Here is a 19,435-nt window from a genome sequence, read left to right on the forward strand (position 1 = left end):
GTAAGTATACCTATCGCACAAAACACATTGCAAAGAAATTTTTTTTCTACTGATTGCATACAACTGCTGAAAATGTCAGCAAGCCAAATCCCCTACTGTGCACTGGCGAAATAAGAGACTCACAACTGTCTCACAATCTTCGTTGCATGTCATACCGTCTCTTTTTCATCGCATACCATCTAATAAGGGACAAATGCCATATTAAAAAAAAGAGTGGACATGCATGTACATAGCTTTTAAATGTGTTTGTTCCCAATTCAGTGCAGTTCAGTGATGGATGTTTCTTCTCCGGCCAAAAACACTCATGCATGCAAAAAACATTCATGCACTTAAATGAGGTCCTGCTGCAAAATATAAATGATTGTGACAGTGTTTATCTAAAGATATTGTTGTCTCAAAATTAGCTGGGTTTGTTCCGTTGTGCACTGAAACAACACAAAAATGATTAGCTCGCCGTGATACACAACTGAATAAAGGGGGGATGGTGAAAAAGAAACGGACAGCTCCGGGGTCGGCTGAATGTGCTGTCACTGAGCAGTTAAAGCTGAGACAGAAACACGGTGCAGGAGAGATCGATCAAACCGGCCTAATTAACCAGTGCATCATCGCTTATGTACCTTGAAAATGAAATGATTTCCCTCAGGAGGCAAATGAACTCATAAAGAAACTAGGTAAAGCCTCTTTGAAAAAAGGCTTGTGTGCAGACAGATGTGTGTATGAACTGTGTGTGTGTGTGTGTGTGTGTGTGTGTGTGTGTGTGTGTGTGTGTGTGTGTGTGTGTGTGTGTGTGTGTGTGTACATGTATGCATTGTTTGAAAGGCTGTGTGTATCGGCCTATATGTATCTGTGTGTGTTGGATCTTGTATGGACACCTGAAAGCCTGGTTTGTTGTGCCTTGGGCAGACGAGACTGTAAATGGCGAAAAACCTTCTTTCTTTTTTTCTTCTGTATGTCAAAACTGGAGTTGGTTTTTTTTCACCTTAGGGTTACATAAATTGACTGACCTCTATGCTCTCTCCATCTGCGTGAACCCAACAACATTTCCACCGACTGAAAAACAAAAAGCCCAAAAACATAATGCTACTTATTTAACAGGAAATATAAAGACTGTTGTAGTGCCGTAAACAAGTGTTGCTGTCAACCATCACCAGCTAGCTTACAGGGTAAAAAAAAAACAGCAATCTGAAATCCACTTGTTACAAGATTCATCCAAAATATAACCGAGAGAAAGAGGACGGTGGCGGCGGCGGAGATACGGGCAGGGGGAGGAGGTTGCCGCAAGGTTATTAACAGAAAATGAAGAGTGTCTGTCAAAACGACACCGAAGACTGTGCCGGCAAGTCAGCCCTGACATACATTACTTTAATGCAGGGTCAAGAATCATCACAACAGCACAGCTAAATTTAGGATGATGTAAAATAATCAAATTGACTATCAAATGAAGTTCTCGAGTCTGAATTATTTAACTCTTTATCAATTTTAGAACAAGTAAAAGCAATTAGCATTCCTTTGAATATATCTTCAGCATGTTCATTACCCTGCTCGCAGTGGTTAGACTTCTGCTCGGGACACAGAAAATATTACTTTGCAGCTCCTCATTATGAGGTTCCCAGCTGCCATGATAAATACCCGATGATGAATAGCCTCAATGACCTCTGAACCAAGTGCAATGTATAAAGTATATGTATAATTGTAATTTGTTTGAAAAGTGCTATGTACAGAAAGTTTATTATTACTATTGTGTCATTATATTCATTCATTCATTATCCAAACTGCTTATCCTTACTTAGGGTTGTGAGGATGCTGGAGCCTATCCCAGCAGTCATTGGGTGGTAGGCGGGGAGACACCCTGGACAGGCCGCCAGACCATCACAGGGCCGACACACATTTGTTATTATCAATATTTATAGATGAGGAATTATTGAGGGATATAACGATTGAAATTTGCCCAGAGTAATGTACATGATAATGATCATGATTAATAATGTACACTTGCAAGAGGCACAGTTATCTAGATTCTATAGCTGTGATTCTCATTGCTTGGGCTGTCAACCTTTAACCCATGAGACTGTCTCATTGTAGTGTGCCACAGTTCAACACACAAAACTGCATGCCTGTATAGGTGCATGTGGACGCGTCTGTGCATACTTGTAGTTTGTCTCTCACAGCAGGCATACCTCATCGCTTTCGCTTCCCACGAAGTCATTTCGGGTTTGGCCCTGTTGCACTCTGTTTTATTCTGAACTGGATCATCACTTGTCTCCATCTCATCCTGGTTGCCATGTCCCTGCCCTCGTCTGGCTGAGTGAGGCAGTGATGAGAAAGTGAACACCTCCTCCCCCAAACTGAGCAGGGGCCTGGACCCCTCATCACTCTCACCATGGCTAGTGTTGACCTGAGGGTCAGAGGTGCAGGACCCTGGGCTTAACCAGCAGGAGTGAAACTCAGCAGGTCTGATAGTGGTGCTGTCACGCTCTTCGGCAGAAGTGTCACGCAGAAACTCATCTACGGGAAAAGATGAGACAGGAAAAGAAGGCAAGAGTAAAATAGCCCCTGAAATTGATATTTGCCTTACAGTTACAGCTTTGTTATTTTGACTCTTTGCAGCGATAAATTGTGTCTTTGAGACTGAACTGGCTGTGCGTACAGTGATTATGTTATAAACTGACATATAGTTTAGGGTTTAAATTGTACAAATCATGTTATGCCTGAGTAAGCATTCCAATTCTGAATGCCTAAGGACTAAATGGAGCAAGCTTCTTGTGCTCGTCTTTTGTGCCAAGAATGAATACAGAATAATGATAAAAATCTAATTACAGTGAGTAATATATCCTTTTCCATTTCCTCATCATGTGGCTTCTGTAATTCTTAGTTCATTTTCATATATGCAAATAACCTCCGAATCACAATATGGGAGAATTATATAAATTTCATGAAGGCTGCCAAAAGCAGAGCACTCATTTCCTTGTGCATTTATTTATTTTTGTAATAGCAGCAAAATGCCAAAGCCTTAATGATGGGAAATTCAAATATGCATTAGTGGATCTTTAGTACTGAAAACAGCAATCTTGAATTCCATCTTGAACACAATAAAATAAAATAAAGTGAAATAAAATGAAACAAACTACAACAAAATAAAATAAATGTGGACTGCCTCAGAGACCGCTTGCTCAAGATAATAATTTATGCCTTTTGTTCTGTTTATCTGAGCACTGTCGCCTCGAAAAACCTCACAGTAATGCTAAGAATTTAAAAACACTGGATGTCCATGGAGGAAAAAAAACCTTGAGAAGATTTGTAATAGACAGAGTTTATTACCTTCAGCCTGGAGGGGCTATTGCATGTTGTGTTTGGTCGTGTGTGTGTGTGTGTGTGTGTGTACCAGGCCTATCAGCCTAAAGTTGTTGTTTTTTTTTGTTTTTTTTGCACAGTTATGTCTGTATGATCAAGAACCTCTGGTGGTTGTGGTAATTCAAAACCTTGGAAAAAATGTTTGTTCATGCTACCGTCGCTCCCTCTCTTCATTCACTCTCAGCTTGCTCGACCAACGTTGCTCTCTGTCGCTGCCCGTTCTGAGTCAAATGTAGAAGTGAGTCGCGGATACGCACACATGTGCATGGTTGACTTAGTAGCCAGTGTCAAAAACATTATGTACTCGGGTATGAGTCTTAAAAGTAAACAAGAAGTCGATCGTATTTCACCAGCCAGCAAATCATTTACTGCTGATCTCAGCACAGAACTGAAGGAACACTGGATGAACCAAAAATATTGACCTCTGTCTTTACTTTCATAATCTAATAAAGCTGGGTAAACCGTTTACACTCGTGCATGTGCGACTCACATCTACGATTGACTCAGATTGGGCAGCAACATGATTAAAATTTTGAATCCTCTGTATGGAGTTTGCATGTTCTCCCTGTGTCTGCAGTGGGTTTTCACCGGGTGCTCCAGTTTCCCCCACCATCAAAAAGACATGCATGTTAGGGTTACCACTCCTGTCTGTGCCCTTGACTGAGGCATGGCAAGACAAACTGGAGTTGGTCCCCGGGTGCTGCACGGCGACTGCCCACTGCTCTTAGCTACACAGCTAGGATGAGTTAAATGCAGAGCATAATTTCCCTATGGGGATCAACAGAGTATATCAAAATTTAAAAGAATAAAAATTCAAAACAATTTTGATAATCCAAAAATTGCTAAAGTTATAAAGGAACAACTTCCCATAGGTTGTAGTCAAAACAGGAAGTCTTGCACTGCCTGATCTGAGTCAACCGTAGGCGCATGCGTGAGCGTTACCCAGCTTTATTGTATTATGAAAATAAAGACTGCGTTAGGGTTCGACCGAAATGGTTGCATAGCAAACCTTTTCTTTTTGGAAAGTGTAAGTTCATGTTAGACTTGGTTGCATTTATGTGAAGGTCTGCCTAGGAGACATCCACAGACTGACAGGCAAAACGTTTTTATTAGGTAGAATGTTTTTAGCTTGAGCACTGCATATCTACAACTTTTTTCCATATTTCCCATTAAATCGACTTGGGCGCTGCACAAAAGTCTTATGATGGCAGGAAAAACACTGGTTTTTCTGTCCGTGTGTGTGTATCTGTCAACTGCTCATCTTGCATAGCTACTACTGGGCCTGTCAGCCTAATAATTTTTGTGCACAATTATGAATGTAGGCTCAAGGAGCTCTCGTGGTTGTGGTGATTCAAAACCTTAAAAAAACTGTTTTATACCGCAATTGAGTGCTAACTCCTCAGCTGGTTTTTCCACCTAAGTCCGAGCACCGGAGGGGAAATACGCCTGGCTGAGATCTGCATTCTACTGAGTGCACTCTTCTAGTTAGTTTTCATATTTTGTGTGCCTTCAGGATGACAGCTTAATCCTTTAACTCTATGACAAGCTTGATATCGAAGATGGAGGCATCTCTCTGGATCTGAATGAGGTTACGCTTCTCAACATCTCAACAGTGTTATCGCTGTCTTTAATTACCTACTGTGTGGCAAACCCAAGGCCCAGGAGATGTCCCTCTGATTTTTATTTAATGTGCCACATTATCATTAATGAACTTACTGCTTTTGGTCTGTGGGCAGGATTCCTGCAAAGGAGCTCTTTGCCGTTGGGAAGTGCCCATAAACGAGCTTCCAAGCACATTTGCACACATTTTGACAGTCGGATGTAATTCAACTAAAATCCTACTCATGGCCTTGGCACTAGTTACAAGATTATATTATACATACATACATACATACACACACACACACACACACACACACACACACACACAGACTTTTTAACTGAAAAACATATGTATATATATATATATATATATATATATATATATATATGTGTGTGTGTGTGTGTGTGTGTGTGTGTGTATATGAGTTTGAACATGTGCTTTTCTTTATAGAGCCAACTTTCTCCTGCTCTCGCTCTGTTTTCAACAGATGAGAGCCTGACCTGCTGTTAGCTGTCCTTTTATCTCTGCCGGGGTCAGAGGTTGCTGGTCGCGCCCTTGCCTGCTGACTGGAGGAGTGGACATCTCTCTGGATTCATCACTACCTTTATGGCCATAAGGCGCAACATCTGGAAAAGCTGTTGACCAAAATTGGGTACCAGAAGATATTCAACCTTAAATCCTTGTGTGCAATACTCCACCAAAAAAGAATAAAAAAAACAGAGAATAATATGTTTTTACATATGGCTCACCTGCTAATTTCTCTTGCCCAGCACTGTGGACCCTCAGCTTCTTGGAGCCCTGCCTGTCAAATACTCTGTCCTTTGGGGGCTGGGGCTGCGAGGATCCAGGTCTTCCTGTATCCAGAACTTTCAACATTAGCACAGTTCTATAAACCCAAAACAGTCAAACAACAAGCTTCTTAAAGCTTGCCAGAAGCCTATCTACAGTTTGATTATGCACTGTGAAAATCCCCATTAATTAAGGTTTTTTAGTAACTGAGCTCCTTACAATCATCCAGTGTGAAAAGAATAGAACCAGCTACTGTATATTCAACTAAGCACTGGAATTTTAATCACCCTTTTTGCATTCAGTCATGCTCAAAAGACATTGTATTACCAAGTCTAATATCTATTGTTGGTCATGTCATGAAAAATTCTATGAGTAATGACACAAGGTTCATCAGTGAGATGAATTTGAATTAACTTTTCAATACAGCATATAAATTTAAGATGTATAGTGTTCCAATATGAGCAAAATAAATAGATCACTTTAAGTATGTAAGGAAATTCATTCATTTATTCATTCGCTTCACCCCACTTAATGCAATTCAGAGCTGCAAGGGGGCAGGATCCAATCCCAGCAGGCATTGGGTGGAATGAGGGGAGACATCCAGGCCAGGATGGCAGTCCGTCACACAGCCACACACACACACAATCACACCTATGAGCAATTTAGAGTCTCAATTTCACCTATCGTGTGTGTATTTGGCATGTGGGAGGAAACCCACACTCACAAGGGGGAGAGAATGCAAAATCCATACAGCACAGCTGGGATTGAACCCTGGACCCTCTTGCTATGAGGTAGCAGTGCTAACCATTGAGTCACCATGTGACCCTAATGAAGGCAAAAAGTTAATAAAAATAAAAGAATTAACAACAATTGGTGCTAGGATGTTAGGATATTAGTTTTGGAAACTGGGAAGCATAAGACATATACAGTTTAGTGCATGCTGATGCTGTTCAGGCATCCAGGTAGCGTAGTGGTGTATTCCATTGCCTACCAATATGGGTATCAAAGGTTTGAATCACTGTATTACCTCCGGCTTGGTCAGGTGTCTCTATAGACACAATTGGCCGTGTCTGCAGTTGGGAAGCCGGATGTGGGTATGTGTCCTGGTTGCTGCACTAGTGCCTCCTCCGGTCGGTCAGTCGGGGCGCCTGTTCGGGGGGAGGGGGAACTGGTGGCAATAGTGTGACCCTCCCAGGTTAAAAGATGCAGCTGGCGACTCCACATGTATCGGAGGAGGCATATGGGAGTCTGCAGCCCTCCCCCAGTACAGCAGGGGTTGTGGAGCAGCGACCGGGACGGCTCAGAAAATAGGGTAATTGCCCAAGTACAATTGGGGAGAAAAAGGGGGGGGGCAAAAAATAAAAAAGTAAATAAATAAATAGATAAAAAAATATGCTGTTCTTACCTGCGAGTTCAAAACCAATTTCACCCCTATGTAGAGTGGGGAAAGAGTCTCCACATGTTGATTTATCACTCAGGTCACCAAGTTTCTGACTTTCTATTACACTTTCCTGGTTTACTCTTGCACTATCACTGGACCTCTGTGAAACAAAGCAAAAAGAGGGTGTCCATGAAAGACCACATTATTATTATTATTATCAACATCATTATTTTGCATACTAATGGAAGTCATGGACGCTGGGTGAGAGCTACCTTCATAAGCTTTGTCTATCACAGAGTAAGACAAAATGGAAATGTTTTGCGTTGAAAGTACAAAAATTGGTGAATAGTTCATTTCACAGTATATCTATATGGACACCAATAAGGGGGAACAATATGAAATAGTGACTCAACATGTAATTTAATAAACAAAAATACTCGCGCTACAAGCCCATACAAGACCACGGGGGGGGGGGGGGGATCATTTAGGGATGAATGTTTTTACACCACATGAATTTGACAGCTAGGAATTACAGTGTTCAGGATAGAGTGTGCCTTTCCATCCACTCCTTCCAAGGGTCTGGCACTCTTCTTCCATGTTTGTGAGGCAAGTCCCAAAACCCTGGAGCCAAAAGCTATGTGGGAGGACTCCTGGGCGTTTGGTTTTCGGCAACTGGTTGGTCTGCCAGTGGTAGAATGATCTGGCGCTGCAAAGATATTCATGTAATTTTTAGGTACATTTTTGTTTTATTGCAGAGGGAGTTCCCTGACTTCCCCAAAACCTCATGCTGAAGAATTCTGTGTACAAACAATCAGTTAACAATTAGGTTGGTTAAAGGCATAGAAATTGAACTCTAACTTGGGGGGGAAATGCAAAGCGTAACAGATATCTTTTATTTTCAGGAAGATTAATTATAAGAGTTATGTTTTGATTACAAAGTTTCAATAGCTTTATCTGAAACCAAATTGCCAATTAAGTAGAATACAAGGTGGTAGACAAAATTTCCTCTGGGAATCTAAAATAATACAGCTTGAGGGACAGTTCTGAAATGTAATCAAATCCAGTCAGACCAATTCTTTGGGATGCTGTTGTAGGGCACGATAGAAGACACAAGTTTTGAATTATACAAAATAACTGGGCTGTACAATCTCAAACAAGACTGTTTAAAACATTTATTTTATTTAAATCAGTTATCTCAAGCACCGTAATTGTAACAGGTGCTACAGTAATTACCATACTATTCTGTTATGTACATCATTCAAATGCCACATCCCTATGAAGTCTGAAATATGCATACATTATACCCTGAGGACACGTCTCCAGAAAGATGCAACCTCACATGCTCAGAAAATGATAATAAACAACACGCAAAGCATGCAATGGAAACTGTACATCCTTTCCACACCCTTCTTTGAGGCACACAGACAACATACAGAGTGCAAAATAATGCCTGGTGGTGCTGTGCCCTGGCCCTGCTGGTGTTCCTCTGTGCCGGGGCCCTGACGCTAACAGCTAAAGACACTTTCTGTCTGATCTTCATCAGAACAGACACTGCCATTGTTCAAACACGGGACACACCATGTTACAAAAAGTGCTATGCTAGACCTGCTAAGGAGGAAAAAGCATCCGAGTTTGGTTCTCCACCTACTTTATAAGCAGATTGTTTGTAGAATAAACAATGATGATATTAAACGAATAGGTCCTACATTTAGGAGTGAGCGAAAATCGCTCATTTCCAACTTCTTATTCAGAGATCTCGGTCCATAGCAGTGTCTGTAACAATTAGAAGAATTGATTGACTGACTGACAGTGCATTTCGGGCATTTGTTTGTTGGTACTTAAATGATACTTAGATGTCTTTGGAAGAGAACCCAGAGAAGGGGGCCCATCTGGTTTCTGCACGAAAAAGTAGCCTGTTTGTTCTCTCTTTTAACAAAGGTTGACAGACAATGTACTGGAGTAACAGTAATCACTAAGCGCCTCTTCTCACAGTTAGATTGGATGCCTACTTTAATAGCAATCTCTTTAATTATTATTAGGCAAGTTATGCTAATAATGCAGCCGCTAATTATGAAAGCTCATTTCTTGTGCGTGATTACTGTTCATTTCTATGGGCACCAGCGGGTGACTCAACAGGACTTAGACAGCTGTCAGAACAAATAAATAAGTGTCGACAATAAAGGCCACCGAGGCGGAGCAGCACAATGGAACTGAGCTGCTGGTGCATGTCTCTTTTATGGAGAGATAATTGCAGTTGTCTGGGTGCAGGTAAAGTGCAAACGAGAAAAATAAATAAATTAGACCACAAAATTATATTCTATCAAAACAAATCCATTGTCAGCAATCCTGTTTGTCGGAATATGGTCACCATATCCATACATTCATACACCTCAGCACTTACCAGTGTGGATTTCCAAAAAGCGTCATTCAAGGTGAGATAAACGCTTGTGCTTTAGGTAAGTCAGGTGATATGACAGCAGCTTAAAAATATTAATAAGAATTTGGAAAAACAAAACAATAAACAAATATGGTAGTCTTATGATACAGCAAATGGATAGAGTAACTATTTTTTCCTCCTCCTTTTTCTCCCCGACTGTATCCAACCAATTACTCTTCCGAACCGTCCTGGTTGCTGCTCCAACCCCTCTGCCAATCCGGGCAGGGCTGCAAACTACCACAAGCTTCCTCTAATACATGTGGAGTCGCCAGCCGCTTCTTTTCACCTGACAGTGTGGAGTTTCACCAGGGGGACGTAGCGTGTGGCAGGATCGTGCTATTCCCCCCCAGTTCCCCCTCAACCCTGAACAGGCACGACTGATCAGAGGAGGCGCTAGTGCAGCAACCAGGACACATACCCACATCTGGCTTCCCACCTGCAGACACGGCCAATTGTGTCTGTAGGGATACCCAACCAAGCCGGAGGTAACACGGGGATTCGAACCAACAGTCCCCGTGTTGGTAGGCAACGGAATAAACCGCCATGCTACCCAGATGTTCACATAGAGTAACTTTGAGTAAAGCAGTATTACTGCTATAATTATAATTATTAGATCACCGTTAGTAGGAGAAGTTGTAGTAGTTATAATTGCGATAGTGAGAACTTATTCAAAACCTTGCCTTACTTGCTTTTTACCTACCACAATCAGAGCTCACCAGCCCGGTCCTCACACCTGCTTGTTGCAGCCGCTCCATGTTCAACACCTGGGTTACATGGTGCACATCTGGCAGGAACTGGCAGCTACGCAGGATTATGTCCACGACACTCACTCCACTGCACAACATGTCTACAAGAAAGGTGGAAGCAAAAACATTTACACAAAACTTAAAACTGTGTACAGACTAAATGACTCTTCTCATAAAACCCATTCTGAAGATATGACCTCATCTTTTTTTTTTTTAGAGAAAGCAAAGGCAATGTTAGGATCTCTAACAATATAATGCGACAGTGCAGTCTTTACTGGAAATGTGGTGGGCAACATTGAGGTGTGCACTGGGTGGCCAATAATCTGCAGCGGTAGGCACTAATGAGCCATATCAGGGCTAAACAAAACCACCACTGTGCTCTCAGAAAAATGAAGACAAGTAATCTACCACAGAAAATAGGCAATTCTCTGTTTTTCTCTCTTTTTATCTATCACAAACTCACATACACAGACACACACACACACGCACACAAGTCTAAAGTCACTCAAACTGTGATACATCAATGGCCAACAAAGGACAAACAAAACTATTAGGGGTGAAATGCATAGACAACCCATATCTACTTGTTTATCATTGCTGCATCTCTATCCTCTCAAAGTGAAGATAAGAGCTTTCAGGGCACATAGGCAAAAGCTGCCAATAAAAGGTGGGACGAATGACATGACAATCAGTGGTGTTTGTGATCCTAGGGACACGATATGGCACCAACAAGCATTTTGTCACTCAATGTAAGCTGAAAAACCAAACAAAACTCAGTTTTGACCATTTTTGCGTGACGAATTTCAACACCGCCACCTGATGATGTTCCTGTTGGATCGGTTTTCATGGTGAAGGTTCTTCGCAGTTTGCAACTGGCGGAAACCGTGATGCCGTCCAATGTCAAAAAGCCAGTGCTCTTGTAGAGCCCACCAGTGAACGATACAAGATCAATGCGCAAGTTGCACCACTAAAATAACGGAGGAGACATTATTTTGCAGGTCAGAGGATCTAACAGAATAACAGGTCAATAATCTACGATGAAATATGAGGCAAAATTGTCAGAAAAGCACAAAGCTGAAAGCAGTGTTAGAGACAGCGTGAGGAATACATGAAAGATTAGCTGAATACTCACAATATTCACTTCCAGTCCAACAAAAGGTATCCTTGCATGCAACGGTGTAGCAGAGAGCTCTTTGTGTGCTGTTGACAGGTAGAGTCTCCTTTTCAAATGCCCTAAATCAGTTATGCTATAAGAAAAAAAAAATAAGTGAAGGAAGTGGTGAATAGTAATTATTTTATGCAAAATTATCAAGGTTAAACCATAGCATTATGCATTACACTGAGGTTGAGCCAGCACAGGAATAGTATATGTGCTACGTCTATATTCCTCGCATACAAACATCAATTTCTATGAGGATTGAGGATGTGCTGATGGTGAAATGTTACACGAACGCTAAGTCCTTTGAGTGTTATTGATAATAAAAAAAGAGAGGAGAAAAAAAAAACAACAACTCAGACATCCAAAACAAAATCCATTCCTCACTCTGCAAGGACTTCAAAGCAGACACCTGTCAGGAGAGATTATTAAAAAGGCAACTGCCAGGAACTATAAAGGGTTCAAAATGCTGCTATGAAATGTATTTTTCTACATTATATTTGAAATGTTAATAACCTTACTTTGAATGCTCGCACAAAAAGGCCAAACAAACACATACGCAAACACACATACTCACACGTGTACACACACACACACACACACACACACACACACACACACACACACACACACACACACACACACACACACACACACACACACACACACAAACACCTGATCTTGCCAAAACACAATGTGTTACAGCTTCCCACGAGACCACCCATTTGAGAACGTCTTCATTTCCAGCTGAAATAATGTGCCTGGCCTCTGATTTCTGGCATGAAAACGAGCAAAAATAGAGTAAGATTTGTAACAATGGCTATCAATGCTAAATAGCATCAACTGTCCTTGCAGTACGACAGGTTTGGTAACAGTATTCACCTCTCCCTCCCCAGAGTCAGGGTGTTGCCCTGGCGAGAGACAGTTACTATGGGAAAGCGATGTCAGCAATCAGTTCTGGCAACTGCTCAAAAATCAATAATCAACAGAGACACAGGCAGTGAGATAGTGAGACTCTCCTTATAGAACATAGAAGAAGAAGACAGGGGCAAAGAGAGAGATTTGTGGGTAACATATTATTGTATCCTAGAAATATTTGGCTTTCTTTGTATAGATTTAAAGGTAACGATACAAGAAGACAGCAGCGGCGGCATCACTGCATAGACCCTATCAAAAAAAGCCAACAGCTTTATTGATCTCAAAGGGGAATGCTCTTAATGCTTCATTATGCTGAATATTCTCATTAATGTATTGCTGTAAAATTGGCTTTGATGACTGTCTACAGCAAGAGAAAAAAACACAAAAGCAGCCCACCCTACACCCCACATTATTCATAAGCTAATATTCAAGAACAAATACACCTCTTCCATTTCAGTTTAAGCCCTGGCCTAATTTATTAAAATACTAGAGAAAACAAATACTGATGTGAAATTGTTTCAACTCCACAGTATGAGAAAAAGCATAGCCGACAGACTTGTGTCCCTACTTTACAAAGTTGTTTTCTGAAATGCAATTTTTTCCAATCTCATAGGAAGTCCAGGATACCATCTGAATTCCTTGTTGTTACATTTCATCCTTCAGAATACTAAGTATAGACAAACTGTATTTTATTGATCGTGAACCATGGGAAACACGCTCCATGGTATTTTCTTTCAATGACTAACTGTATAGTAGCAAGGTCAACGCCACACTATACTGTGCATGTCACAGAAATGTGAGCTAATGAAACCAACAACACTTACACAAGCTCGGTGGAAAAGTCTTTGAATTGAGGGATATTCACTTGAAGGACCAAGAATCTTTGAAGGAGGCCAACTGGGGGAAAAAATAAGCAAAGAATAATGGTGCTGAAAGACGAAATTAGCCAAAAATGTACAATGAAATAATCTTTAAAACCGTTACAAGTATTTGTTATTAAATTGGACTCACGAGCCATTTTTCTATTCTGTGGCATCTGCATTTTCACAGTTTGGCTATTACCCTCCAGACAGTAAACAAATCCTTTCACATCTTTATCGAATTTCTAAAAAGAGAAAAAGAAAATGCAATAAAGAAAGAGCACGAGAGCTTGCTCGGCAGGCTTTTGGTTTCCTTATCTGCAGCTGTTCACTTCTTTTATCATGTCCCCAAAGTTTTCACTCGCCAGTTATCAAAATCGACAAAAACCCAATCTGTGACGTCATCAAATTAGCCTGTCTAAAACGGCAGAGGGAATATTTTACAGCAATTCATCTCATACATCTAGCATTGGGAGGGGGGCGAGTTTCAACAACTAAACAGCGTTTTAAATGCTTTGTTTCAGTCATCTCATGCAATGCAGTTCATTTGGAGCTTAATACTCGTAATACTCAAAACACCTTGGCAAGTGTCCAGCATAACGATTAGTCTTAAAATGGGGGGGGGGGGGTATTAGCAGTTTATGTCCAGTGTCAATGTAAACTAGTAATAAGACACATTAGCCCCTAGCTAATGGGTCTGACCCTTTAGCCGAGCGGTTAGTGATGTCGCCTCGTGGCGCAGTACACCCCGAATCGAATCCCGCACCGGGCAAGAAAATAACCGGCTAAATCAACAAGGGGTCATCTTGGAAAGCCTTTCACCTTTCGTATGGCCGATTGTCCTCCAGAGAGTTTCCATTTTGTCACAGGCTCTCTCCCCTGTGCGCTGAAGACCTCAAGCACGGCTCCGCCCTGTGTGAGACGTTATTAGTGTTTCATCAGGTCGCCTAGCTACGCAGGCGAGTGAATTGTGGTCGTTACGTCTATCTCAACAGGTTAACTAACGTGATAAGTGGACAGCGTCAACACCAGGAGACGCGATAACTCAGCTATACGGGAAGCCAACGCTGTGGCGTTAACCGTGGTGACCAGAATAAGCCCTTCACCTACCTGGTAGCAAACCTTGAACATTTTAACGAATAACTATATTCAACCGAGCACCAACTTGGCGTTAGCAATAGTTTGCTGCCATTACGTCGGCCACATCATATTTCTGAAAGTTCCCTCGGCGAAGTTCAGCAAATGTTAATTGGCATTACGCGTCCAGTTTCTTTCGGGGAGGAAAAGAAAAAAAAATCCTCACAAGTTGTTGACTTTACCTTTTGAGGCAAGTAGCAAAATACATGTTTTGGGTCGTTTACAGTCCGGGTCATCGAACTACATCGTTAGTTAACGCTGCTAGTTCAGCTGTCGGCAGTTCGGCTTCCGGCACGGCTGTCTCCATGGTTACCTGACGCCGTTCATCCTCGGGTCCGCGCATACGTCAGTAGGGCTACACCTTTAAGTCTAAAAGGCCGGCGTTACGTTTAATTTACAAATTAATGGTGTGGGGGGGGGGAAATGTCCAGAATACAATTCAAAAGCAGCATGACTCGAAGTCTGGTGGAGAGACGTGGAAAATTGGGCTGTAAATCCCCTACCAGCTACTGAGACTAGTTAGGCAAATCTTGTTGTGTTCTGGGCCCAAAATATTGTATTATGTCGTTCTCTTCTGCCCTGTTGTATAATACACTGTGTTATTTATGTTTTATTTGATCATTCTTTTCTTAACAGCAGGACACTTCATGCAAGTCCAATTTCTGTCGAAGGCCAATGTAGCACACTTGATAAGAATGACACTTACAAGGGCTGGTGTTTATCCCAAGTACCCCACACCAAGTTTGCCTGTAACAGAAATGTGTCTGGGTGGAAGGCCCAACATCAGACAGAGAGACACAAACACACTGGTAGGGAACAGTATCCAACAGTATTTATGAGAGAGTAGCCCTAGCTGTACCTAAGAATATGGAAATACATTAATTCTATAATATTCTGATTGATTCTGAGAAGGACTTTGGGGATGATGATAAGACGCTCACCAGTCCTATCAAGGCTATTATGAGTAGTTTGCAGTCACTCACAGCTGATTATTTTCAACTGTGGCACTGTGGAAGGGGAACGTCTTTATAGGGGGCATTTATTAGTACCTGTCCTGTCCTGCTTTTTTTATTTATTTTTTTTACAAAGGGCAAAAGGCAAGAGCTAAAATCATATATCGGCCTAATTTACGTACAGTATGAACATATTTCATATTCCAAATGATGCTGATAACAAAGCATATTAATATGACAATATACAAAGGGGATATTGACCTTTTCAAATAATATTGATTTGAAATGAAATGTGTGCATTTCAACTGCATGTGCAAGTGCAGTATCAATAGTCTGCTAGATACTAGAAACTAACCAGCCTTAGAGCATTGAACTGTAGTCATCATTGAGTAAGCCTGGAGTAAGTACACAGGTACTTTGTGTAAAACAAACAAACAAAGAAGTAAACCAACTCATATTAAAAGTAAGCAATACTTATCTGAAAAAAAACTCCCAAGGCATGGTGCCAAGTCCATCACAGAATCATATACACAGGTATATTGACCATTAGACCATCATACATCTGTGTGTATGGTCCTGGGTTGGTACTGTGATGATAATTGCAAGCCGCAGTAGCCACATACAATGAAGGGGTTTTGAAGGAGAGAGTTGCCTTGGAGTGTTTCGGAGATTGTTGCCCATTCACTCCGATAAGCACCTCTCTACTCTACATCTTAGCCAAGCTACAAAGCTTTCCTTTTCTCTGGTTCTCATTACTTCACTGTACATACATTTGACAAAACATATTCATTGCAGCTACTGCAAACCAATGCTGACATTACTACTACCTCGTCAGCTACTACCACTAACAACTGTGACTACTCCTTCAAGGATGAATCATTCTCTTGTTTGGTTTGAATATGCCGACACGGTGAGAACAAGTTATATTGATCCCAGCCTTTTGCCTCACATTTTCCGAAGGAGCCCAGGACGACATCTGTGGTGAAAAGACACCCTTACTCTCGGATGACGTACTCTTGGTTCTGTTCTTTAATGTTTCAGCTACAAGGTCATGTGTGGGTCTTTTTTTTTTCTCCTATCCATCTCTCAAGTGTGCTTTTATCCACAGCCTAGCCTAAAACAGATTGAATATCAACCCTTCCAGCCTTTTTCCGAGTGCAGTCCAAATTACAATACTCCATATCCCAGAATGTTGTTTGCTTAAAGGTCACAGGCATTTCACTCAACCAAATTTGTGACGGATGTTTCACATTGACTTTGTAATTTATGAAATAGGATATACTGTGCGAGGCAGTAGAGTTGGAATGAGTTATGTGGCTGCTGTATGGCATTAATCATTTAATTTCTCTTCCAGCAAAACAGAGTACTGTATAGTGCCATCCAAGCAGTTGTCTTGCAGTTTTGTCTTGACGTCTGGAAGAAACATGCCGTCGTACCTAAAGCTGCAGGAAGTGAGGAGTTGTTCTTATCCCAGGAAGATTTTTCATATTTTGCTTTTTTTTTTTTTACATTGTTGATGTTGTATAATCTGTAAACAATTGCCATAAGGAACTTCTTCGTTTATTGCACACTTTTCATGCTCCAAGGTGAGTTTAAAGCATAGTAATGGGAAAACTGTTGTACTCCGCGTTTGCAATTGTTGTTTTCAGGGTATCGGTCCTGTGTGGAATAGCTTTCACTTCCCTAAATTCGAGCGGTCAACGGGGTTGTTTAACCAAATCTTTGCTGCGGGGAAATTCTGGGGAGACTTCTTTTTTTATTATTATTGAGTGCAAACACAGGTTTGTTCATCGGAGTCCATGCATAGATTTAGAAAAAGCTTGTTTCCCATATTATACCTGACCTACCCAGCAAAATGGGGAAAAACAGCAAGGTATATAGCATGTTAAAGTCTCAGCTTCCTTTGCAGAACATAAATGAATTGTTGTGTCATTGTCACCTCATTTGTTTACTCTGGCAGCAGGTCTATAATGAGATCAAAAAGATTTCTCCTTAATTAGGTACTAAGGGAGAGCACATCCGGAAGTACAATTATGCAAGGCTCACTTCTAATTACCATGTTTCCAAGTATTTGATGAAAGCATAACGTTGGTCTCAGCTATTCTGGGAATAATATGGAACAAAAGGGACCACAGAGAAACCAATATCTCTTACTGTGCAGACGGCATCGTCTCCGTGATTTTTATTTGCGGGGCACGCTTTCAGGATGTAAACTTTGATATATTAAGCTACTTATGCGGTGCCTCCTTGCATGCCGTTTCAGCCTTGTTTGTATTCCCTCCACCCCTCGGGTGCAAAAAAAGTGGCATCTGATGACACAAAGACAACTGTGATCTGAACAGCTGAAATGAACATCCGTTGGGGAAAAAAAACCCAACAACATCCATTTGAGGACCGGAGGACTTGAGCTCATCGCTCAGTTTATCCCAAAAAATGTGCTGATATATGTGAGCCAATTAACCTTTGATTTGTTATTCGCAAATACGCACCCAAACTTTGAATGCGATGTGAAGATATTAGGTGCAGTGCTGTGGTCGAGACCAAGACAACACCCTCACCAACCAAGACATGCACACTTCACAGCTGTGCAGACATAGTGTTGCTAAGTTGTGATGGCTTGAACATCCAGACTATGGCAGGTGACACACACATTGTCCGGCTGGGTGACCGACAACAGGCCACAACTGCAGGAGGAGGTGGCAGAGAAGAAGTGGGAGACTCATTTCCCTTTGCCAAATACTAATACTGATGATAATGATAACAATAGAATATGGTTAAATGTATCGCTTCTTAAAAAAATTGAGTCTTTAAAGACTTTAACTTCCTCATCGAGGCAAAATGGGTTGAAGACTGAAAGGAGACCGAGATCAGGGTTCACTCTTCTTACAACATGGATTATTTTTGAAATAACACAATTTCCTTTTTTTATTCCTCTATTTATCTTTTTTTATTTACAGGATTTTGATATCCATATGCACATAGTGCAGAGAACAGGAGACATAGAGGTCCATTATTGCACAATATACAACACTCAGACACAACAAAAATAATAGAATTAGTCTGAGCAGAATAGAAATACAGAATAACATTATGTAAATTTAGAGATTTGGGGAGTTATTGTCTTCAGTCATACATTGATATTTATCTGTTTGTGATGGGGGGAAAACATTTGCAGTTTTCAGTATTTGTAAGACAGGGCAGATGACTGTGTAAATGTGTACTCTGCATGTATTAATTTTGAAGCGAGTGTGATTCCTTAGAGACTTGACTAAGCATCATCTGATGATACATTTACAAAATCTGCCCACTTTGGCCTGTTGCTCTCTGTTTCTTATAATCTTGAATTACAGACACTTTCCATTTTCTGCATACATTTCTCTCCTGTCAAACATGCAGACTAAATTTTCCATTAGTTTTGGGCAACAAATATTGATTATTCCCCTGGAAACATCCCTGTTGTGCTGGTAACACCCACAAGGCACTGCACTGCTAAACAAGAGTGTAAATAATCCTGATGTATTCTGTTTGTTTTTCTTTATATTCTGTCACGGCGGGAGCAGGAGTTGGCGGCCCAAGTGCAGACGCGGTAACAGGTGAAACAAAAAGGTTTATGGAGCCATCAGGAACACACATAACTAGAACATGGGACAGACATGGCAACATGGTGATGATGTGGTAATGAATTGGTAACATGGTAGTGACGTGCTACTGACATGGTAACATGGTCGTAACATGGTACAGACATAGTAACTAGGTGATGACATGGTACAGATGTGGTAACATGGTGGTGACGTGGTACAGACATGGTAACGTGGTGGTGGCATGGTACAGATGTGGCAACATGGTGGTGCCACGGTACAGACGTGGCAACATGGTGGTGACATGGTACAGACGTGGTAACATGGTGGTGACGTGGTACAGACATGGTAACGTGGTGGTAGCATGGCGGTAACGTGGTACAGACGTGGTACAGACGTGGAACACTCTGATAACCATCAGACTAAACAGCCAAACTTAAATACACATAAACGTGATTGAATAACAATGAACAACAGCTTTGGGGCAAATGGGTAACAGAGGAAATGTGGACAGGACTAAGGACTG

The 19,435-nt window shown here is 41.3% G+C and overlaps 1 protein-coding gene across 1 annotated transcript in view; it reads right to left on the reverse strand.

Annotated features, from left to right (window-relative positions):
* Positions 1-14,372, reverse strand: part of cfap20dc (CFAP20 domain containing) — a 29,148-nt gene extending 14,776 nt beyond the window's left edge. The window contains 11 exon segments of the mRNA XM_056300730.1: positions 2,178-2,206; positions 2,209-2,505; positions 5,455-5,589; positions 5,704-5,808; positions 10,262-10,408; positions 11,124-11,274; positions 11,440-11,554; positions 13,206-13,278; positions 13,393-13,486; positions 14,064-14,153; positions 14,352-14,372. Coding sequence (XP_056156705.1) covers positions 2,178-2,206; positions 2,209-2,505; positions 5,455-5,589; positions 5,704-5,808; positions 10,262-10,408; positions 11,124-11,274; positions 11,440-11,554; positions 13,206-13,278; positions 13,393-13,486; positions 14,064-14,153; positions 14,352-14,372 — 1,257 coding nt within the window.
* Positions 14,373-19,435: the final 5,063 nt, after the last annotated feature.

Source organism: Lampris incognitus, chromosome 2, assembly GCF_029633865.1.
Source record: "Lampris incognitus isolate fLamInc1 chromosome 2, fLamInc1.hap2, whole genome shotgun sequence".
Classification (NCBI taxonomy): Eukaryota; Metazoa; Chordata; class Actinopteri; order Lampriformes; family Lampridae; genus Lampris; species Lampris incognitus.